Genomic DNA, 24,797 nt, shown 5'->3' with positions numbered 1-24,797 from the left:
AAAATAAAAGATTCAATGAAATTTATAGACATCTCTTCTCTCATCATTCAGATGTTGTTTTTATAATTCATAACGTTACATTGGACGTCGATTAGAGTGATAAAATATTGGACACTGATTTGAGAACGTGACATCAGATTTTGATGTCGATTTGAGGAACAAATGTCGATTAAAGACCGGAATTTGATCCGAGTCTAACATAAATATTGACATAAGATCTCTTTCGATTTTTAGAAATTACTGATTTAACGTTTTGGAGTATAGGGAATTTAATTCATGAAAGAGGGAGATATTCCAGTTTTCGAACAATAACTCAAAAACGCTTGGAGTAGTTTTCATGAAACTTTGGTGTCTTGTTAATATTTGTTGAAATAAGCTCCCTTTAGTTTTTATAAATTTCTGATATAAAATTGCGGTGATATGGAACTTTATTTGTTGAAATCTGTCCATTTTTGACACTTTGGACGGTTAGAGAATTTTATTCCTTCCAAAATCGAGGCCACAAAATTAGTTCAACCTAAATGTTTTGTGTCAATGGTTACTTCTGTGTGTGCATGTCTTTCTTTTAGGGTTAGAGTTCTATTTGCGCCGTGCTCACAGTATTTCTAGTTGATCATGTATATTCATTGAAAACATAAAGACCAGCTGAAAAGCAATGGGTGTATCATGCCTTCATGACACAGCACTTTATTATATTTTTGCTCGGAATCAAAAATACCAAAGCATGGATTTACAAATATTTGGGGCATAATGTTGTGGGCTCTGCTCACAGTGAGTTTTTACTCTACAAAAGTTTTCAGCTGATGAAACAATTCACAAATATACAAAAAGGTGTATATAATAAAATAAACTAGCAGTATTTATTAATTTGAATGAACAGTGATAATTGAAATTATTTTATAACTGTTTTTGACAGTTTTAACATATATACATGTATTTACATTTTAGATAGAAAGACTTCGAGCCTTACTGCAAGATCCTGAGGTGACCAAAATAAACTTTGCCAGTTTTGATGACTTGCCTCTACCCTTAGATCCTAATGTTAAAGTGAATGGTATCTGTGTTGAAAAAGCTACATTATTAAAGGTGAGAAAATATTTAAACTTACGCTCCTAGATTAGGGATAAATCTAAATGTGTATAACAGAGTTGTGAAGGTATACTTGGTCCTCAATGCTCTTCAACTTCATACTTTATTTGGTCTTTTTAACGTTTTTGATTTAAGCACCACTGTTGAGTCTTTTCAATAACACTTGATTTATCTGGGGACGAAATTTTAAACTTACTTAAGATGTATGCACTGGTCCATTTTCAAGGTCAACATATGGTGACATCTAAACCTTTATTTTGTTAAGTTGCTGTCTCATTTACTTTTCCCTAGAGATCATCATTACTCAAGCTACAGATTTTACGTTGAACAAGTAATTAATTTAAGAAGTGTTACCGAGATTGGGAGATATATGTAATTACTAAAACAATATTTTACAGAGTGCTTTGATGCCGTGTAGACTGACTTTTAAAACAAGTACAGGTAGTGAATATGTGACGATGTTTAAACATGGTGATGATTTACGTCAGGATCAACTTATACTACAGATAATAACTCTGATGGATAAGGTCAGTAATACAAATGATTGTAGTGATTAAAAATAGTGTTGATTTTAAGTTGTTTTGTGCCATTAGTGATTAAAAATAGTGTTGATTTTAAGTTGTTTTGTGCCATTAGAACCTTGTAATAATTGATGATGTTTAACCTTGGTATTGTCTATTGCTTTATTAAAAAAAGAAATGATTAAAAAAATTTAATGTCATTGAAAGACGTCCATGAATTTAAAAGAATACATGTATATAGGGCAAAAATATCAAAATCCTGAAATCTGGCAAATTCCTGAAAATTTATAGTGTATGCTCAACTCGTACTATTGTCATTTTAATACTTGCCTTTTAGGATTTTAATTAGATATGCTTTCTTTGGTGTTGTTCTACTTCCCCTGTCCAATCAATGTAGTGCTGTATATGCTATTTACTATGATATTGTACAGACTTAATATTGTGAAACAGTAAAACAGATAGTGATTTAGAAAGGGCTAATACTGGTTACTGTAATGAGGAAATTTGTAAAAGAAAACCAGATATTTGTTTACATGCTTACTCAATGACTTTGTCATCATTCTTAAAACTTTCATACTGGTATTCAAATTTGGTTACCAGTTAAGATAAAATATAAATAGTGTATAGTTTGTTTACCCTCTCACAAGATCTTTCACATTCACTCTTATACCTTGCAAGAACTACTTAATTGGGATGAAATTAAGAAAATATTGTCATTTAATATTTAAATTCTAGTATACATCAGCATTCATTAAACACTGTTATTAAGTCTCCATCAGAAATGGCCAGTTTCTTTTGTACCAGATTATAATTTATTCCAGGAAACCTTCTCAGTGTTCTCAATCCCTGTATAGTAACTTGTTTATTTGTCTTTCCATCAGATGACACATGTTGTACTGATCTATCCTCACATAACACATACACACTGCCATCTTGTAGTGTGGTCATATCACAGACAGTTGATGGTAACTTTACTTTTTAAATCTTGTTGTTAGAGTGACTGTAATGGTGCAGGTAATAACTATCAAAACATGTGTAAAATATACCATCACCAGAACCACACAGTCTGAAAGGAGTATCACCACCAGTATTAATGGTCTTCTCCACCTTCTCTGTCTGAGGATCTATGATCAACAATCTTCTTTTACATCCTACTACTAACTTGTTGTTTATAGTTGTGATGCCAATGCAGCATGGTGTAGATAATTGTATTGATTTCACTCTCTGTTGATTGTTTATGTCCCATATGTCTATACTGTTACAGAGAGGCTGTGTAACAGCTACTGTAGAGTTGTTGACTACAGTAATATCAAATGGCAGACTCTGTAGTGGTATTGTACCAACATGTGAACCATCTGTATTATAAATCTCTATTGAACTGGACCCTTGGATAAAGGCCACATGTCCATCATTTGTTATCACAGCTTTTTGTAATGGTGAGCTTCTACTGGTATTTTCTATAGTGAATTGATGATGTTGATAGAAGATATCTTGTCCTAGTTTGTAGGGTTTTCTTTCTTGTCCTATATACAGGAAATAAATCAAAAGTTTTGAATAATGTAGTAGGAAGGGAAATTCATAAATTAGCTTGGATATAAATATGGTATTTCAAAATATTTTTAATTTCAAAATAAGTTTCAATAGAATGAACAGATCAAAATTTAACCATACTTATTCACACTTGAAGATCAGTTAAATAATTCATTGCACAGCAACATCATTTGTATAATTTAATTTCATATTCAGTGTAAATCGAATTTGTATTATTAAATTTGTATGGTTATACATGTAGATGTACTTTGAACACTTTTGATTTTGAAATAAACCTTGTTTCTCCACATTATTGATATTTTAATAAACAGTATGACTGTTCTTCGTCTGAAATTGTGCAAACTTTAAAGAATAATGAAAAAGCTTCAAATGTATATATTTAATTAATTTTAGATATTATATCATAAACATAAATAAAAAGATGTGTGACAACACTTACTTTGGATATCAGGATTTTCTCTTTGACATGTACAAGTTACTCCTTTTTCAGCATAGTAGAGTAGTTTCTGAAAATAGAATGACAAACAAATTTATTAAGCAGAAAAATAGCAGTGAAATCTGAAGCCGATTTAACTATTTATTTCTTCAACATGTGATTTTTAAAGCAATTGCTTTCATGCTATAGCGTATAGCCATCTTTGTGACCCAGATCAGAGACTCTGCCTAGATCTAGCCAAAGTTTTTTTTAGCAGATTCCTGGTCAGTCATTCTAAAACTCCTATGTATGTTTTCTAATTCAATACATTAATTGAAACAGTCATAAAACATTAGTGGGTTTGAGAGGTTTCAACATATGTTCTTGTAAATGTATTTTTGTATTTAAGGGGACAACCGTTTGGCTATCAAAGAACATAAAAGTCTGAGTGAAAAAAGTGCATTTTTATGCCTGCAATTTCGTTCTTGAGATGTTTCAACAATATATTGAATCATGTCAGTTGTTGATTTAATATTGAAAATTTTACTGAATTATCCCTTATATGGTTTTATGTTGTTTAATTAGTGTTTCTTTTTGAAAGAGGTCAAGTTGCTCTTGTTCATTCATAAAATTATTGTAAAATCATTAGGCATGTTATAGTAATGTAATCTTATCTCACATTATTTGTTTTAAATTAAAAAGTAGCACAGTTTAAGTGTTCCAATTACTTTTATCATATTTTTAGCTCACCTGGCCTAAAAGGTAATTATCTTTTACAAAAGTCTACTCCTCTGAAACTACTGGGCCAAATTAAATCAAACTTGACCACAATCGTCATTGGGGTATCTAGTTTAAATTATGTGTCTGACGACCTCGCCTGCCAACCAAGATGGCTGACATGGCTAAAAATAGAACATAGGGGTAAAATGCAGTTTTTGGCTTATATATCTGAAACTAAATTATTTAGAGCAAATCTAAAATGTTCATCAGGTTTAGATCTTTCTGCCCTGAAATTTTCAGAAGAATCAGACAACCTGTTGTTGGGTGGCTGCCCCTGAATTGGTAATTTTAAGGAAATTTTGCAGTTTTTGGTTATTATCATGAATATTATTATAGATAGAGATATACTGTAAACAGCAATAATGTTCAGCAAAGTAAGATCTACAAATAAGTCAACATGACCAAAATTGTCAATTGATCTCCTTAAGGAGTTATTGCTTTCATGTCAATTTTTAACAATTTTTGTAATCTTTTACAAAAATCTTCTCCTCTGAAACTACTGAGACAAATTTAACCAAGCTTTGCCACAATCATCATAAGGGTATCTAGTTTAAAAAATGTGTCTGATAACCCCGCCTGCCAACCAACATGGCCGACATAGCTAGAAATAGAACATATGGTAAAATGCAGATTTGGCTTATATCTCTGAAACTAAAGCATTTATAGCAAATCTGACAAGGGTAAAAATGTTCATCAGGTTAAGATCTATCTGCTCTGAAATTTTCAGACAAATCAGACAACCCGTTATTGGATTGCTGCCCCTGAATCGGTAATTTTAAGGAAATTTTGCAGTTTTTGGTTATTATCTTAAATATTATTATAGATAGAGATAAACTGTACACAGCAATAATGTTCAGCAAATTATGATCTACAAATAAGACAATATTTAATGACCAAAATTGTCAATTGACCCCTTAAGGAGTTATTGCCCTTACAAGTCAATTTTTAACAATTTTTCTTAAATTTTTGTAATCTTTTACAAAAATCTTCTCCACTTAATCTACTGGGCCAAATAGAATTAAGCTTAGCCACAATTTTCAATAGGGTATCTTGATTGAAAAATATATCCGATGACCCTGCCATCCAAACAACATGGCCATGTGGCTAAAAATAGAACATAGGGGTTTACTATAGATGTCTATGGGAAAATTGTATCAAAACAATTTCAAATGGTCACAACTTGAAAACTAATTTAAATAATGATAAGGGGTCTTCAGTTACTATTGTAAGACTACAATGGGATGACCTGCTTTTAATTTAACTACTGGGCCAAATTAAACCAGACTTGGCCTCAATCATTATTAGGATATCTAATACTATTTATTATGATTTTACCCTTATTTTACATGATTTCCAAACCCACAGTATATATAGGTGAGTGACACAGGCTCTTGAGAGCCTCTAGTTAATACTTCCATGAAATAACAGGCCCTGATATTTATTAAGGGTTTTGCTGTTGATACTGATAGACTCCACTCTGTAAACAAATGACATTGTCAAATGTCATAATAACCCAAATGATTACCTGTACGTATCTAAAACTAAACAAACATAATTGACCTTGTAATTTTGTTTGCGCAAATAATTTTGCGGAACGAAACCTGTGTTAAAAAACACATAACAATAAGTTCGTTTTCCTTTTTTGTCATAATTCTGTAAGATTTATTGATCATGTTATAGATGAAATGGACTGGTCCAAATGCGAGAAGTAAAATCACAAAAATATCGAACACCAAGTTAAGAGTATGAGATATTCACAAACAATTTGGAATTTTCTTGTTTCATAGATTGAATAAAAAGTACGTCCATTTGTATATCAAAAACGGGAATGCATGACAAATGATGTCAGTGAACGATTCTTCTTCGTTTTTGACACGGATCTGGTAAAGTCGACGTGTTTGCAATTTTATTTCACAAGTTTTTGAGCTTGAAGATCATTATTGACCATGTTTCCTGAAAGTCGATAAAAAGCAACGTGGAGCTGTTTTTCTTGTTTGTGAAATGATGATTTAATTTCACGTTTGTCCGTGATACCCCTTTTTCCAAATTATATGACGACGGCACATATTGTATGTTTAAAACAGCTGAGCAATAATGTTTGGGACTAAGATTTAAGAAATGATGACTAAGTAGCGTATCAAAAATATTGCTAGTAAACTGAAATATATATTAATTTTTTACATGTTTATGTCTTGTAATTTTTCTTTTTTTCCTACCAACCGACCGGACTTTTTCATGTGAAAAATCCGTAAACCAACAAATCAAAAAAACTCCGGCCTTAGTGATGAAAGGGATAAAACATTACGTGCATTTCATGAAAATTTCAGAAGCTGGTCCCATCTTCTATAAACTGCTTCGCTGAGCGCAGGTGGATACGCCCGCAGAGGTCCAACCCTGAACAGTTGGGGCAAAAATGGACACAATATTCAAGCTTGATACAGGTCTTAATTTGGATTGTAATTAAATACTTGACATATTATAGGTTTCTGAATAAATGTAGTCAAAGAACTTGAAATTGGTAATATGAATTGAATTTATATTTAATTAAAGATTTCTTCTTGTTGTGCAATACACTGTGCTTTTGCTCAATACTTAGTAAATCTGTTGTCAGACTATTATAGTATAAACAAATAAAGTTCAATAACTTCTCAATGTTATATCAGAAATTTATAAAAAAAACTAAAGGGAGGTTATCTTAATAGATATAAATCAGTCATCAAAGTTTAATGAAAACTGCTCTAAGCACTTTAAGGATATTATCCAAAATCTTGAAAATCACCCCTTTATTTATGAATAAAATCTTATAACTCGGAAACGTAAAATCTAAAATTTTTAAAAATCAAAAGGGAGCTTACAACAATAGATATAAACAATTTACCAAAGTTTCATTAAAAACGCTGAAAGCATTTTTGAGTTCTTGTCCGAAAACTGGAAAATCCCCTTTTTGTAATGAATTAAACCCCATAAATTTGAAACTTACAGTCTAAAATTTATAAAAATCAAAAGGAAGCTCATGTCGATAGAAATAAACAATTCACCAAAGTTTCTTGCAAATTGGTGAAATTGTTTTTGAGTTATTGTGCGAAAACTGGAAAATCCCCCCTTTTTTAATGAATAAAACCCCAAAACTCGGAAACGGTAAATCTGAAATTTGAATATTTGTTAAAGTGTTTTTGTCGAGCCTGCGACTTTTGTCGCCGAAAGCTCGACATAGGGATAGTGATCCGGCGGCGGCGGCGGTGTTAGCTAACTTCTTAAAAGCTTTATATTTTAGAAGGTGGAAGGTCTGGATGCTTCATACTTTGTATATGGATGCCTCATGTTACGAAGTTTCCGTCAGTCACATGTCCAATGTCCTTGACCTCATTTTCATGGTTCAGTGACTACTTGAAAAAAAAGTTAAGATTTTTTGTAATGTTAGATTCTCTCTTATTATAAGTAATAGGATAACTATATTTGGTATGTGCGTACCTTGCAAGGTCCTCATGCCCGTCAGACAGTTTTCACTTCACCTCGACCTCATTTCATGGATCAGTGAACAAGGTTAAGTTTTGGTGGTCAAGTCCATATCTCAGATACTATAAGCAATAGGTCTAGTATATTCGGTGTATGGAAGGACTGTAAGGTGTACATGTCCAACTGGCAGGTGTCATCTGACCTTGACCTCATTTTCATGGTTCAGTGGTTACAGTTAAGTTTTTGTGTTTTGGTCTGTTTTTCTTATACTGTATGCCATAGGTCTACTATATTTGGTGTATGGAATGATTGTAAGGTGTACATGTCTAGCGGGCAGGTGTCATCTGACCTTGACCTCATTTTCATGGTTCAGTGGTCAAAGTTAAGTTTTTTGAGTTTTGGTCTTTTTTTCTAATACTATATGCAATAGTTCAACTATATTTGGTATGTGCGTACCTTGCAAGGTCCTCATGCCCGTCAGACAGTTTTCACTTGACCTCGACCTCATTTCATGGATCAATGAACAAGGTTAAGTTTTGGTGGTCAAGTCCATATCTCAGATACTATAAGCAATAGGTCTAGTATATTCGGTGTATGGAAGGACTGTAAGGTGTACATGTCCAACTGGCCGGTGTCATCTGACCTTGACCTCATTTTCATGGTTCAGTGGTTATAGTTAAGTTTTTGTGTTTTGGTCTGTTTTTCTTATACTGTATGCCATAGGTCTACTATATTTGGTGTATGGAATGATTGTAAGGTGTACATGTCTAGCGGGCAGGTGTCATCTGACCTTGACCTCATTTTCATGGTTCAGTGGTCAAAGTTAAGTTTTTTGAGTTTTGGTCTTTTTTTCTAATACTATATGCAATAGTTCAACTATATTTGGTGTATGGAAATATTTTTTGATCTATTTGGCAGTCACACAGGTTTTATTTGACCTTGACCTCATTTTCAAGGTTCATTGCTCAGTGTTAAGTTTTTGTGTTTTGGTGTGTTTTTCTTAAACTATAAGCAATAGGTCAACTATATTTGTTGTATGGAAGAATTGTTAGCTGTACATGCCTGCCTAGCATGGTTCATCTGACCTTGACCTCATTTTCATGGTTCATTGGTCAATGTTTAGTTTACTTGGTTAATGTTAAGTTTATGTGACAGTTGTAATAAAGCTTTATATTTAGGACTATCAACATAATATCAATGATTAGTAAAGAAGGCGAGACATTTCAGCGTGTGCACTCTTGTTGAGTTAATGTCCGAAAACTGGAAAATCACCCTTTTTTAATTGAAAATAAATGTGGATAGTGTCCACATGTGGACACAGATGATGCCCCCGCTTGCATATCATATAGTTATAAAGGGACATAACTGAAGAACGGTAAAAGTGACGCTACCCAAATTTGAACTTGATCTGAGTTTTGTGGTAATAAGCATTGTGTGTAAGTCTCATAACATTTGGTTGAGGCTAACTTAAGTAGAGAACAGAAACTAAAAATTCAGCAATTTTTCTATTTGTAAACACGCATAACTTTAGAATGGTTGTGTATAAGTTTTATAACATTTGGTTGAGACAAACTAAAGTTAGAGAACGAAAAATTCAACAATTTTTATGTTTATAAATGGACATAACTCAAGAATGGTAAAAGTGTCGCCACCAAATTTCGTACATAATCTGTATTATGTAGTAATAAGCATTGTGTATAAGTTTCATAACATTTGGTTGAGGCAAACTTAAGTTAGAAAACGGAAACACAAAATTTGTACTTGATCTTAGTTTTGTGGTAATGAATATTGTATATAGATTTCATAATGTTTGGAAGGGGCAAACTTAAGTTACAGAATGGAAACTAAAAATTTTGCAATCTTTCTATTTATAAAGGGGCATAACTCTAGAACGGTTAAAGTGATGCCACCAAAATTCAAACTTGATCTGTGTTTTGTGGTAATAAGCATTGTGTATAAGTTTCATAACATTTGGTTGAGGCAAACTTAAGTTAGAGAACGGAAACTAAAAATTTTGCAATTTTTCCATTTATAAAGGGGCATAACTCTAGAACGGTTAAAGTGATGCCACCAAAATTCAAACTTGATCTGTGTTTTGTGGTAATAAGCATTGTGTATAAGTTTCATAACATTTGGTTGAGGCAAACTTAAGTTAGAGAACGGAAACTAAAAATTTTGCAATTTTTCCATTTATAAAGGGGCATAACTCTAGAACGGTTAGAGTGATGCCACCAAAATTCAAACTTGATCTGTGTTTTGTGGTAATAAGCATTGTGTATAAGTTTCATAACATTTGGTTGAGGCAAACTGAAGTTAGAGAACGGAAACCAATTTCCGTACATACGTACGTACGTACGTACAGGCAGACAAGGGTAAAACTTAATGCCCCCACCGCCATGGCGGGGGCATAAAAACCCCAATTCTAGGAAACTGAAAATCTAAAATTTATAAAAAACGAAAGGGAGCTCAGGTCAATAGATAAAAACATTTCATTAAAGTTTCATGCGAATTGCTGAAAGAGTTTTTGAGAGTTATTGTCCAAGATGTTGATGAAGGACGGACGGACGGACAGACAGAAGGACAGACGGACGGACAGACGGACAACGGTATACCATAATACGTCCCTTAAACGGGCGTATAAAAAGTTTAATTGGTATGTATGAATGAATGATTCTTATTAAAAAAAACTATAGTTCGGTAGAACATTCACGTCACGAAAGTTGAAATCATCAACTGAATGATTGAATTGAAACTAATTTTGATATTATTAAAATTAAAGCAATAAAGATAATGAAGCCTGGAAGGTGCATGGATTCTCATGTAAATTATTGCCCAGTAAGGGATAATCAATCATGATTTCTTGGCGAGTAATATGTTTTTCACACATATATTTGCCTCCACTGTTAGCCTGGTAAACAAGTCGTCCCCCTTGGAAATGTAAAACATTGTAAAAATGACTTTTTGCTTGATAAAATTGAGAATGGAAATGGGGAATATGTCAAAGAGACAACAACCAAACCAAAGAGCAGATAACAACCGAAGGCCACCAATGGGTCTTCAACGCAGCGAGAAAATCCTGCACCTGGAAGTGGGCCTCAGCTAGGCCCTAAATAAAAAGTCTTTTATTGATATAAAGTTATAACATCCTTACTTCTCACTAGACAAGACTTCTGTCAGGTTTAATTCTCTTATATGTGGATAAATAATAAAAGTCACAAAAATTAACTTGGCAGCAATTGCTTTAACAGCCTTTAAGGCTTTGATTATACTAATACTATAATGTAATATTATATGCATATTTGTCACACACTTAAACTTTAAACTTGGAATATCATTGCAGTAATTAGGGCCTAGCATCGTGAATGCAGGATTCCTATAGTTTTCATCCCGTCTGTCTGTCTGTCCATCAACAATGACTCCAAACGTAAAGGTAGGAGGCCAATGACATTTTGCACAGTTGTGAATAATATGTAGATGTGCAAATCATATTTTTGTGAAATTTGGCTCATTAATTTTTGAAAATAACTTAGTTTTTTGTTAAAAAATTACAAATTTTGATAAATGTCTTTTGTAAACACAAATTCCAAAAGTGAAGGTATGAGGGTAATGAAATTTTGCACAGTTGTTGTGTACAATATGTAGATGGGCATATCATATTTTGGCGAAATTTGATTTATTTTTGGAAAATCTTTTGTAAACGCAAAAACTCAAAAGGTAAAGGTAGGATGTAATTAAATTTTGCACAGTTATTATACATAATATGTTTATGTGCATATTTTATTTTGGTGAAATTCGGCTCATTCATTTGGGAAAAAAACTCTTGTTTTTGTGAAAAATCACGAATTTTGAGAAATGTCTTCTTATAATAGGATTTTCACAAAAACTGATATGTAAGTGTATTTAAAAGTAATTTCAAAAAGATAGACAAATTAAAAAAAATGGTAAAAACTTACTCTGTTAAAAATTTTGAGAAGCATCTTAATGTAGAATGATGTCATCAAAAATTGATTTGAAATATGAGGTTTTTCTTATAAAAATGATAAATTCAGAGACTCACATTTCTAATTCTTGCTGGAATTTAAATGAAAAAGGTATCATTTTCTTATAGGGAATGATTCTCAGTGTCAAAATTATTGGTTACCCACTTCTTACGAAAATTCCCTCCAAAATATATGCATATGTCATAGTGCTGGGATTTTAACAAAACACATTAATTGAGAACACATCTTGAATTGTTATGCATCATTCTTTTTGCCTCACGTAAAAATGTCCAAGTGGAGCCTTTGCTGACATTTCCTTTTTCTCTAGTTTATATGATGTCAATACTGTATGAAATATTCATTTTTACCTGTTTAAAAAATGGTATATTCATTACAATTTCTCATTTTTATTTTTTATATGCCTGTCAAAGATGGGACCTATTATTAGTTACATAGTGAGCTGGTGACCTAATACGATATATATATGGGGTCAGTAAATTCCATATGGGGTGAGAGAGAAGCTCGAATCCCCATATGGAATTTACTGATCCCATATATATATAGTATTAGGTCACTTATCACACTGTGTAACGAATTTATCTTACCGACTATCTTAACATGTGTTATTTAGACTAGTGGCCTAGCAAAGTGATTAAGTCTTCAATACTTAGTATTAAGAACCTACTTCCATTTGTCTATACAAAAACAAATGCCAACAATAACAATTTAACTTGTAAGCTTGAAATGTGTTTTATGAATTTATTTCAGTCGTTCATCATCAATTTCTTCGTCTGTTGAAACCTTTCAGATTTTTCCTCAACACCGTGTTGTTTTTATAAAGGGATGTAACACCACTACTAACTGTGTACTGAAATATGCCCTGCCTACTAACCTAATATGAAATATACACGGTGTCCATACGGTTGTTTTTAACCAATCATATTCCTAGAAATGTATAGAAGGTAAGATAATACAGTATACCAATGTCCTTCAGTCAGTCCTTCATCACTACGTACCATATCTCAATTTGCTTTAAGCAATTTACATGTAATTTTGACACAACATTATGTTTGAGGTGTTTGACCATTTGAATTAAGGAAATTTTTCACTTTACATAATTGTTGGGATTGGTAAAGGGAAACTCCCTTAGGATTTTTTTAATTTTCAGTTTTTCTGTACAACAGTTGATGGTATTTAAAAGTCAGATTTAAGTAAAAAGTAAAATAAAAAAAATACCGAACTCTGAGGAAATTTCAAACGGAAAGTCCCTAATCCAATGGCAAAATCAAAAGCTCAAACACATCAAATAAATGGATAAACGTTTCCTGTGTCGCACCATAACTAGAGTTTGTTTTGATTTAATTACTGACAACTTTACATATATGTTGAAATTGATGAAAATAGCTATTTTATGCTTTGATCAATACCATACATTTATGCCTAAGGGGTATCCTTATGGATGTTTTTCTATAGAGCCATTTTATTTGCCTCTTATTAAATGCCTTTTAAATTAAATATCACATTTTATTTTTGAAACAATTTCGATATGCACAATAAGTGCGTACCATGTACTCTTAGTGCATCTTATTTTTTCTTATGTGTGTTTTCATTTCAAAACTTTAAGCCTGGTATCTTTTGGGAGTTTTTTTGTCAATGAACATGTAAATAGGTGTCAAAAAGAATTGTAAGGAATATCAAGCACAGGCAAGAACCCAGTAAACATTTATTTAAGAGGTGTTGTTTATGTTGATACACTGTAACATTTATTGAACTTGATATTGGCATGTTATCTATAATTGTGGCTCCAAAAAGCACTTGAAAATCATAAAGTGTATATTTAAAAAAATGAAAACAACGCGTTATAAATTTCATGCCTAAGAAGCGCTTTTCTGGGTTTATCATCACCAGAAACGCACAATGCTAATAAATATTTGAAAGCCAAGGATGTATAAGAACCGAAACAGTTGAAGAGCTATACCAACAAAAAGGACTTAATATAATAGCCAAATCCATTCAAGGTCAACTTTGCATGAGTGAGTTGAAAGAAAACCTTAAATAATTTCAAAATTTATAAAAGGACAATTTTAGAAAGGATTGTTAATATCATATCAGTACTGTAGTACTGACTATTGAGCTGATGATACCCTCTGAGACTGATAGTCCACCAGCAGAGGTATCAACCCAGTGCTGTAAAAAATGAAAACAATACGTTATGAATTTCATGCGTCCGAAGCGCTGTTCTGAATTAACCTTCATCAGGAACGCACAATGCCAAAAATTTGAAAGACAAGGATGTATAAGTAACCAAATTTTTTATGACAGCATGATTGCATTTATTTATACCTCTCTTAAAAGTGGGGCTATTTTGCATTCACCTTGTCTGATCATCTGTCTGTCTGTTTATCCAACACATGTTTTTGTCAGAGTATTCTTAGCAAGTTTTCTGGTACTTTAAAATTTTCAATATGCTGAGGGAACTTAAATTTCTTCATAAAACTACTTAGCAGAATAACTTCATGTTTGGTCAGTAGATCCATAGTGGTGAGTTGTAAAAGTGTTTGCTTGTTTGGTCAGATACCATCTTCATGTTATCTGATACTTTGAAATATGAATAGGGTATGCGAGGTACATCAACACATAAATTCTTGTTGATCCTTTGCTACCTGTTTTTATCCTGCAATTGGGTGTCTTATCATACATTAACAGCCCAACAGATATCGCTAGCTTGTATCTGTATTGCTTTATAGCTCTGCCCACTGCTGGACAACGTTTGTGTATTGCTGTTGACGAGTGTTGTATGAACCTTCGTGACCTCAGAATGTGTATTGCAGTAGCATTCCAATGACGTATTGCTTGACCTTGTGTGAACTATAGATTAATTTACGTTCTTTTTGTTTTCAAGCATTTCTTTTGAGTAATTTGAAATAAACCCATTTTCTGCTAACAGACAAACGTGAACAGCAGGATTAGTTCCATTTTCTATGGCTCCAATCTTCCAAGTTCAAAACTTGAATGTGTACATGTGTAACACACATAATCAATCATGCAACAATGTCAATTTCAGCAAGTTCAGTGAATGTCACGCTCAGTTCAAAATTCTGAAGCTTAGGACAAATCATACACTTTTGTTTTAAATTGGACAATGTTTTCTTATTTGTTTTTACTGCTGAAATTAGTTTTTATGTTATAATAAATAATTATTTACTTTGAGCGATGTATTATTGTTGACCATGAGAGATTCTTTTTGGCATACCCATCAGCTTTTTTGTAATATTACTAAGCCTCAAATGTAAATAAACAGAAACTAATATATTTTAAATCGAAAATAAATGCAATAAATGTGAGTTTTTCTGTCGTTCAAAGCAAAAACAATGTACAAAATCAATTGCAGAATAAAGACACTAAACAGTTATTGTCTTTTTTTTTATATAAAGTCAACATAAGAACAAACATAAATTAAAATTCTGTTAAAGAGTTTCATTTTTAATTAAAAATAAGTTGAAGTGTCCTCTTCTTGCTCCCTTTGATTATTGAAAAAAAATATTTGATAAATGCAAAAATTTAAATTGTTTAATCTTGTTATATATATATGGATTTACACTCATGGAAAGTAGGAATTGTTTGACATAAAAAAGAAATCACTGATTTAGTGCTTTGTGGATGGGGTTTCATACAAGTAAACATAATTATTTGTTTTGTCAAAAAGACAAATTAACACTTTTTTTTTAATATCAGACCCTCTTCAGACTGATAGTTAGATAAAAACTGTGAATACAATATTTTTAACTTTTAATCTTTCCCCATCAACATTAAAGGGGCACTAGCTACGAGATATATAAAAAATCTAATAAATTATTTTTTTTTGCTCAATCATTAATGAAATGGAAGTAGTGAAATAATAATTCGCTTTTAGCAGCCAGTATGGTTCAATTTTGTCAAAATAAGCTAAAAAACATTGGTTATGAATTATTCACTTGCAAGTGAATAATTCGACCTCATGGCATCCGTATTCATATGAACTTCAATTTAACCCCTTAGCTTGAGAGGGATAACACGTGAATTGTATGTGTAAAGTTATTTAAAGGAAAAGAATGTCAACATTGAAAGTGAAACAAAGGTAAATCATTGATTGACTGATTCGATCCACAAAAAATCATTCTTATACAGGTAAAAACGATGATAAACATTTATTTTTCATCTATAATATGAAATTAAATAGACCTAGAAAAATCCAACAGCACGAGTTTGCTTAATCTATTTATATCTATATTTATGTTTACATCGCTTATATGGTCATCGGATGACTTGAGAGGTCAACTCGATAGTTAATTAGATGGCGTCTAGACAAAAATACACACAAAACGCAGCTAAGTATTTTCATGCCCGTGCCCTGTTAATTGTTTATTTTAGACTTTTGATCATTTGGATAATTGTTTTACATTGTTATCAATCAAATATGAGAATTTGATTAAAATCGGTGAACATGAATTTAACAGCTAGTGCCCCTTTAAGAGTGGTATTTTAAAGAGGCAAAACTGATTTTCAGAGCAAAAAGTTTTTGTTAATCTTTGTTTTAGTGGCAGGGTTGTACAAAGTCCAAAAGCGGCTTATAGTATGGTAATGTTTGGTGGAAAAAGTTGGAACCTAGTTTGTGCAATCAGCTCCTCCTCCGTACAGTTTTCAACCCAGATCCCAAAAACTTCACAAGAAGATTGCACATATGTTGAAATTGTGCACCTGCTATTATGGAATTGTTTGAGGAATTATTTCATGGTTATAGAGCAACCCCACCATTTGACAAATGTTTGAATCTTTGATATATTTTTTTGAAAATGGTAGAAAAAATTTATACAAATTTGTCATAAAGTAATAGAACTATTTGAGTCAGTTTAGTTGATGTTAGCTGATAGTAAAGCCATTTTTTAACATAAAAACTTACGTTCATTGATGTCTGTATTCCTTGTAAGGTTGTGTTCACTCCCTGGAATGATCCATGCATATTCCATCCTATTCCTTGTAAGGATGTATTAAGTCCATGGACTGTTGTGCTTAATGCTTGAAATGAAGAATTCAGCTCTTGAACTGTTAGTGCAATCTAATAAAAGAAGGTTTTATTAGACATTTTATAATAAAAGAGAAGCGAGTAATGATTCAGTGCAAATTTCATGGTAATTGACTAATTAAAATATATCAGATTGTGTAGCTTTTCAGATGGATGTTTTATCAAAATATTTCCAATCTCTTATTACCAGATTATAGTAAATGTCATTGGAGTATTATTTTCTTAATAATTCACATTAATCTTTATACAAATGAACCTTGATTTATTGTAAATACTTATGTTGAAATCTGATAAAGTCAATGTATTTTGTTAGTCCCTCCAAAATTTTGAATAGTTCAAGGCACTTCTATTTTAAATAGTTATGATTGATAAGAAATCTTGATTATGATTTATATACCATATATATGTGTTTGAATGTTCCCTCAAAGAAAAAAAAGTGAAAAAGTAAAACAAAATTCCCAAGGCATATTCAAAATGGGGGAAGTCCATAAAAACTGAAAAAAAACAAACGTTAGTCGCCATCAACCAACAGAACAAATAAATAAAATGCTTTGCTGGGCGCAGCTTGATACGACCGCAGAGGTCGAATCCCTGAACAGTTGGGGCAAGTATGGACACAACATTCAAGCTTGATACAGCTCTGAATTTGGATTGTGATTAAATATTTGACACAGCATAGGTTTCTGACACAGAAAGAATGTGGTCTAAGAACTTCAATTTTTTTTAATTTACCTATTATGGTCAAATGTCCAAAATCAAAATACATGGTTAGATTCAGCATATCAAAGAACCCCATATATTCAATTTTTGTTGAAATCAAACAATGTTTAATTTTGGACCCCAACTTGGACAAACTTGAAAACTGGTCCCATAATCAAAAATCTAAACACATGTTTAGATTCAGCATATCAAAGAACCCCAAAAATTCAATTTTTGTTAAAATTAAACAAAGTTTAATTTTGGACCCTTTTGACCTCAATATGAACCAATTTGATAGCAGGCCCACAAAATAAAAAATCTAAATACATGGTAAGATTCAGCATATCAAAGAACCCCATATATTCAATTTTTGTTGAAATCAAACAAAGTTTAATTTTGGACCCCAATTTGGACCAACTTGAAAACTGGGCCAAAAATCTAAAATCTAAATACATGTTTAGATTCAGCATATCAAAGAACCCCATATATTCAATTTTTGTTAAAATCAAACAAAGTTTAATTTTGGACCCCAACTTGGACCAACTTGAAAACTGGTCCCATAATCAAAAATCTAAACACATGTTTAGATTCAGCATATCAAAGAACCCCAAAAATTCAATTTTTGTTAAAATCAAACTAAGTTTAATTTTGGACCCTTTGGACCTTAATGTAGACCAATTTAAAAAACGGGACCCAAAATTAAAAATCTAAATACACGGTTAGATTTGGCATATCAAAGAACCCCAATAATTAAATTTTTGATGAAATCAAACAAAGTTTAATTTTGGACCCTTTTGACCTCAATATGAACCAATTTGATAGCGGGCCCACAAATAAAAAATCTAAATACATGGTAAGATTCAGCATATCAAAGAACCCCATATATTCAATTTTTGTTGAAATCAAACAAAGTTTAATTTTGGACCCCAATTTGGACCAACTTGAAAACTGGGCCAAAAATCTAAAATCTAAATACATGTTTAGATTCAGCATATCAAAGAACCCCATATATTCAATTTTTGTTGAAATCAAACAAAGTTTAATTTTGGACCCCAACTTGGACCAACTTGAAAACTGGGCCCATAATCAAAAATCTAAACACATGTTTAGATTCAGCATATCAAAGAACCCCAAGAATTCAATTTTTGTTAAAATCAAACTAAGTTTAATTTTGGACCCTTTGGACCTTAATGTAGACCAATTTAAAAACGGGACCCAAAATTAAAAATCTAAATACACGGTTAGATTTGGCATATCAAAGAACCCCAATAATTCAATTTTTGATGAAATCAAACAAAGTTTAATTTTGGACCCTTTTGACCTCAATATGAACCAATTTGATAGCGGTTCCACAAATAAAAAATCTAAATACATGGTTAGATTCAGCATATCAAAGAACCCCAAGAATTCAATTTTTGATGAAATCAAACAAAGTTTAATTTTGGACCCTTTTGACCTCAATGTGGACAAAGTTGATAATGGGGCCCAAAAATCAAAAATCTAAATACATGGTTAGTTTCAGCATATCAAAGAACCCCATATATTCAATTTTTGTTGAAATCAAACAAAGTTTAATTTTGGACCCCGATTTGGACCAACTTGAAAACTGGGCCCATAATCAAAAATCTAAATACATGTTTAGATTCAGCATATCAAAGTACCCTAAAAATTCAATTTTTGTTAAAATCAAACTAAGTTTAATTTTGGACCCTTTTGACCTTAATGTAGACCAATTTGAAAACAGAACCAAAAATTAAGAATCTAAATACACGGTTAGATTCGGCATATCAAAGAACCCCAATAATTCAATTTTTGATGAAATCAAACAAAGTTAAATTTTGGACCCTTTGGACCTCAATGTGGACCAATTTAAAAACGGGGCCCAAAATCCAAAAACTTAATACACGGTTAGATTCAGCATATTAAAGAACCCCAAGAATTCAAGAATAAAACCCCATTGAAATTGATCAAGAAATAAGCAATTTATAGGAAGTATCTTCTTTTGCACAATACTGTGCAATTGAATATTTCTTGCTATTGTGCAATACTGTACAATTGACAATTTCTTGCTATTGCGCAATATTGTGCTATTGGATATTTCTTGCTATTGCGCAATACTGTGCAATTGAAGATTTCTTGCTATTGCGCAATACTGTGCAATTGAAGATTTCTTGCAATTGTGCAATACTGTGCAATTGAAAATTTCTTGCTATTGCACAATACTTATTATATAATAATTTACACATCCTGTTTGGTGTGTATCTCCTACCATATCATTATTATTTGCTTTTAAATATTAATCAGAAATAACCAACTTAAAATGGAAAATTTTAAAAGAAAAAAAAAAGGAAAAAAAGAAAAAAAAAAATCCCCCCCCCCCCCAAATTTTTTGAACCCCCTTATGATTCATCACCCCCAAACTCAATCCCAGCCTTCCCTTTGTGGTATGGTACCTTGCAGTACAATTTCAGAGAGATCCATACACTTGAACACAAGTTATTGTCTGGAAACTAGAAAAATGCTTATTTTTGGCCCCTTTTTGGCCCCCAATTCCTAAACGTTTCAGGCAATTACCCCCAAACTCAATTCCAGCTTTCCCTTTGTGATATGGAACCTTGTAGTACAATTTCAGAAATATCCAAACACTAACACACAAGTTATTGTCATGAAACTAGAAAAATGCTTGTTTTTTGCCCCTTTTTTGGCCCCTAATTCCTAAAATTTTGAGGCAATTACCCCCAAAATCAATTACAGCCTTCCCTTTGTGATATGGAACCTTGTGGTACAATGTCAGAGAGATCCATACACTTACACACAAGTTATTGTCTGGAAGTTACAAAAATGCTTATTTTTGGCCCCTTTTTGGCCCCTAATTCCTTAACTGTTGGTACCATAACCCCCAAAATCAATCCCCACCTTCCTTTCGTGGTATTGAACCTTATGGTAAAATTTCATGGAGATCCATTCACTTAAACTAAAGTTAGAGTGCGAAAACCAATGCGTCTTCGGACGACGCCGGACGACGCCAGATGACGACGACGACGACGACGACGCCAACGTCATACCAATATACGACCAAAAAATTTTCAATTTTTGCGGTCGTATAAAAACCACCTCATATTTTTGATAACTTTTTCTTACCAAAATATGACAATTATTTCTAAGTGATATAACAAGTCCATTTATATATTTTCCTGTATTTCTTAATAACATGGTTATACCTGATCCAGCTGCTTGTGAACATCCAAAAGATCAATGAAGTATTTGGTGCAAAGTGGTTCATCCATTGGTCTGTTCTTTATTCTGACCAGTTCATCTTGTTTGCTTTGATCAAGTTGTAGGACAAAACGTGTGAGATGTGGCCACAATGCATCATATTCATGTTTTGTTATGCCACATTTTGTGTTGTGGCTTAAGTAATCATTCTTGTACTGCCTGAGCATTTTGATTGCTTGTTGTTCGGCTGGCCCCAGAGTGCAGCAGTTTAGAAGAATAAGTCCTGCCAGGGTGATGTCTAGATCCTCCAGTTGGACAGATTTAGCTGTATATTTACAGTAACAGTAATGTTGACCTGGCCCTGGGTTTTCTGTATACAACAGGTCCCATTGGCAGTAGGTGATTGGAAGGGTTGGGTTGGTTTTACAGTTAGCATTGTCTTTACAGCACATCATGTATCTGTGTCTCAAATGGAACAGGGTATGAACCACTGGCTGACTGTTTAAAAAATCTTTCAAGCATCCTACTCTATGGTTAGTGTAATTGTTCTCCAGCTTATGTCTAAACAATGGAGTAACAACCTCTAGTATTGCAGACCCAATAATAAAGAAACGTCTTCTGTCTTCTCTGTCCATAGTTCTAAAATAGATACTATTTCAATACAATATTTCTGAAAACACAAATCTACAAAAAAATATTTGATATACTAGTATAAGCTTGAATTATACTATTATTGTTATACTCCCACCTATATTTGTCTGGGAGTTTTCTCAGAGCCAATGAAACCTATCTTAATGATTGTTTACCATAATGAGTTAAGTATGCAAACTTCTTTTGTAAAATACCTTTTTATGCCCCCGACATGGTGGTAGGAGCATTTAATTTAACCCTTGTCCGTCTGTGCCTAATTCTGTCCAAATGTCCCTATGTCTGTCTGAACATCCATACGTAGGTCAGTCTGTACATCAAAAATTTAGTTTCCGTACTTGAGTTTAATAATAATGGCGTTTTGTATATTGAAAAATTGCAGAATTGGCTGGATATTTCAAGCAAATACATTTGTGTTCCCTTGACACGTTCTTCATTTATTATCACCAGGAATAGAAATAAAAAAATAATTTCAGTCGGCTGAACTTATGAGTTAGATATAATTGTTTTCTTTTGAATTGCTGCCCATAGATTGGGTTAAGGTTTTTTTTTTGGGGTGTGATTTTGCATTTAATTTCTTCGTCACAACAGGGTCTACTCATTCAGTCACTTTAATTTAAAATTTTGTTCCATGCATTGAGAGATTGATTCCCTTGACATATGTTTGTGTTTACCTGACTATATATATGATGGCATGATTGAGATATTTCATAATCTGTGTACGAAAATGTTATATAAATATTAAATAAGAAAAAAAAACAGCCCACTGCTCTGTTGTGTGGTATTGCAATTACTATTTTTTATTTGACCGCAAAAAATTTGTGTATCACGTTGTCGTCGTCGTCCGAGGACACTTGGTTTCTGGACAATAACTTTAGTTTAAGTGAATGGATCTTTATGAAATTTAAACACAAGGTTTTAAACCACAAAAGAAAGGTTGGAATTGATTCTGGGGGTTATAGTCCCTACAGTTTAGGAATTAGGGGCCCAAAAGGGGTCAAAATAAGCATTTTTCTAGTTTCCAGACAATAACTTGTGTTTAAGTGTATTAATATCTCTGAAATTATACCACAATTTTCCATACCACAAAGGGATGGTTAGGATTTACTTCAGGGGGTTATGGCTCAAACCATTTAGGAAATTTGGGGCAAAAAAAGGGGGAAAAACAAGGGTTTCCTGGTTAGTGGACAATTAAGACAATTTAAAAGCAGTGTAAGGGAGGTAATCCAATCACATTTAAAGAACAATGTTGTGCAATTTTGGATAACCTCCCTTACACTGCTTGTAAATTATGTATACAGAAATTTTGTATTGTCTTGAGGTGATTAGCTGTCAATTTAATTAGAAGTTACTATTAATTAATATTAATTTTAGCCATATGTCATTTTCTATTTGAAGACTTTCATGATGTATTTAAATGGGTAATTATGGTTGCAAACTCCATTAGAAATTTGAAATGGGATTATGACCATATCTTGAGGGAATGAAAAAAAATTTTGGAAAAAGGGAAAAGGGGGGGGGGACAATTTTGACCCAACCCCCACCTCCCCCCCCAAAAAACTTTTTTTGGGGGGAGGTGGGGGGTTGGGGGGTTGGGTCAATACGCAACAGCATAGTGTATTGCACAAAAGCTAAGTTCTTTGACTACAGTTATTCTGTGTCAGAAACCTGTTATGTGTCAAATATTTAATTACAATCCAAATTCAGACCTGTATCAAGCGTGAATATTGTGTCCATATTTTCCCCAACTGTTCAGGGTTGGACCTCTGCAGTCGTATCCAGCTGCGCTCAGCGAAGCAATTTATTGTTATCTATAGTATGCTTATTTATGAGTATAAATCTGTAGTTGTGATATATGGGATTTAAAGGAGAAGAAAAGGTTGATATGGACATTAATATCCATTAATTTAGTTACTCCTTGTACAGTAAATAAGAAATTTGCAGGGGCGTTTCCAGGATATTTGAAAGAGGGGGCGTAGAATACAATCTGTTTTTTTGGACCTTTTTTTGGCTAAAAAACATAAAATAATTGTGAAATGCACGAATATAACGATTATTTGACTTGGAGCATGTATATTTTATAGTTAAAGTGTCAGGGTTTGATATTTTTATGCCAAATTCTCTCCATTAATTGTCTATGGTATATTAAAATGATTGGATAGATCTTAACAGCAGTAGACCAATAACGAGAGATTCCAAATTCTAGGGTATAGGGCGTTACTTTACATTTCAATAGTCCTAGGCCAGGATTTTATGAACGGGAGGTGTAATTCCGGTTGCCCTGGTATAGGGTCCATGGGGAAGGTCAGAAGCTCCTGGATTTCAACAATTTAGCATCAAATTATGAAGTATTATAACAGACTCCAATATAGACAAATTGGTGAAAATAGTCTGCCTTCGGATCATTCAAATTATGTATTGATTAACATGTGGATATCAAATCTTTGGGAGAAGTTATAAATTCAGTTAAAAGGTTATATGAAATGGGCATGACAAATGGAAAATAAATCTTTAACGATAGCTTTTTCTGAACTTTTGATATATATATATACCCGTTTTGTTAAAATATACCTTTTCACTATTTTGGTCTTTTGGAAAATGTTGTTTGTGCTGTATTTAAACCCCTTTACCAAGAAATTTGTTTTGCATGCACACGTATAAAAATTGCGTTTTTTATCCAACGCAATCATAGGTTTGAACGTTGTTTTCAATTTAGTAGATATAAAAAGATGTGGTATGAGTGCCAATGAGACAACTCTCCATCCAAGTCACAATTTATAAAAGTAAACCATTATAGGTCAAAGTACGGTCTTCAACACGGAGCCTTGGCTCACACCGAACAGCAAGCTATAAAGGGCCCAAAAAATTACTAGTGTTAAACCATTGAAACGGGAAAACCAACGGTCTAATCTATATAAGAAACACTTATGAACCACATCAACAAACGACAACTGCTAAACATCAGATTCCTGACTTAGGACAGGTGCAAACAGTTGCAGCGGGTTTAAACGTTTTAATGGTACCAAACCTTCACCCTTATCTGAAACAATAGTGTAACATTGTATTTATAATACCCCGTTCTAGATAGTCAAATCTGACCCCTTCCAATGCAAGGCGAAAAAAACATAACCCCATTTCAGACAATTTAGCTGAAAATGCAACCCCGTTTGTCGGAACATACCCGGTATCATATATATAGCGAGTATCCCCCGGGTAGATGTAGAATGGCCATTGGGGAAGTGTCACACAAAACAACCATTTTATGTATAGATTTACTTACCGCTTTGGTTGTTTAAAAAAGGTGTCCAAGTCACCCATCGGATGGGGGAATCAGTATAAAAGAAATCAGAGTATGTGTTTAATTAATGAATATGATAAAT

At 32.7% G+C, this 24,797-nt stretch overlaps 2 protein-coding genes across 14 annotated transcripts in view; one reads left to right on the top strand and one right to left on the bottom strand.

The window, feature by feature from the left end:
• Positions 1–24,797, top strand: part of LOC127734602 (phosphatidylinositol 3-kinase catalytic subunit type 3-like) — a 123,842-nt gene that overhangs the window by 26,600 nt on the left and 72,445 nt on the right. For all 5 annotated transcript variants that reach the window (XM_052244558.1, XM_052244561.1, XM_052244560.1 and 2 more), the window contains exons 15-16: positions 949–1,086; positions 1,488–1,616. In XM_052244558.1, the coding sequence (XP_052100518.1) occupies positions 949–1,086; positions 1,488–1,616 (267 nt within the window). The remainder of the gene's footprint in view (positions 1–948; positions 1,087–1,487; positions 1,617–24,797) is intronic.
• LOC127734608 (uncharacterized) overlaps positions 1,882–24,797 on the bottom strand; it is a 120,788-nt gene continuing 97,872 nt past the window's right edge. For 3 of the 9 annotated variants that reach the window (XM_052244577.1, XM_052244579.1, XM_052244581.1), the window contains 3 exons: positions 16,732–16,887; positions 3,601–3,667; positions 1,882–3,133 (listed from right to left, as the gene is read on the bottom strand). In XM_052244577.1, the coding sequence (XP_052100537.1) occupies positions 2,589–3,133; positions 3,601–3,667; positions 16,732–16,887 (768 nt within the window). In that variant the 3' untranslated portion in view covers positions 1,882–2,588. Of the gene's footprint in view, positions 3,134–3,600; positions 3,668–16,731; positions 16,888–20,774; positions 21,454–24,797 lie in introns of all 9 variants that reach the window. The other 6 variants (XM_052244576.1, XM_052244575.1, XM_052244572.1 and 3 more) reach the window with 3 other exon arrangements.

Source organism: Mytilus californianus, unplaced genomic scaffold (assembly GCF_021869535.1).
Source record: "Mytilus californianus isolate M0D057914Y unplaced genomic scaffold, xbMytCali1.0.p SCAF_3, whole genome shotgun sequence".
NCBI classification, from domain to species: Eukaryota; Metazoa; Mollusca; class Bivalvia; order Mytilida; family Mytilidae; genus Mytilus; species Mytilus californianus.
The sequence above is the reverse complement of the archived record's forward strand: the minus strand, read 5'-3'. Positions and strand labels throughout refer to the sequence as shown.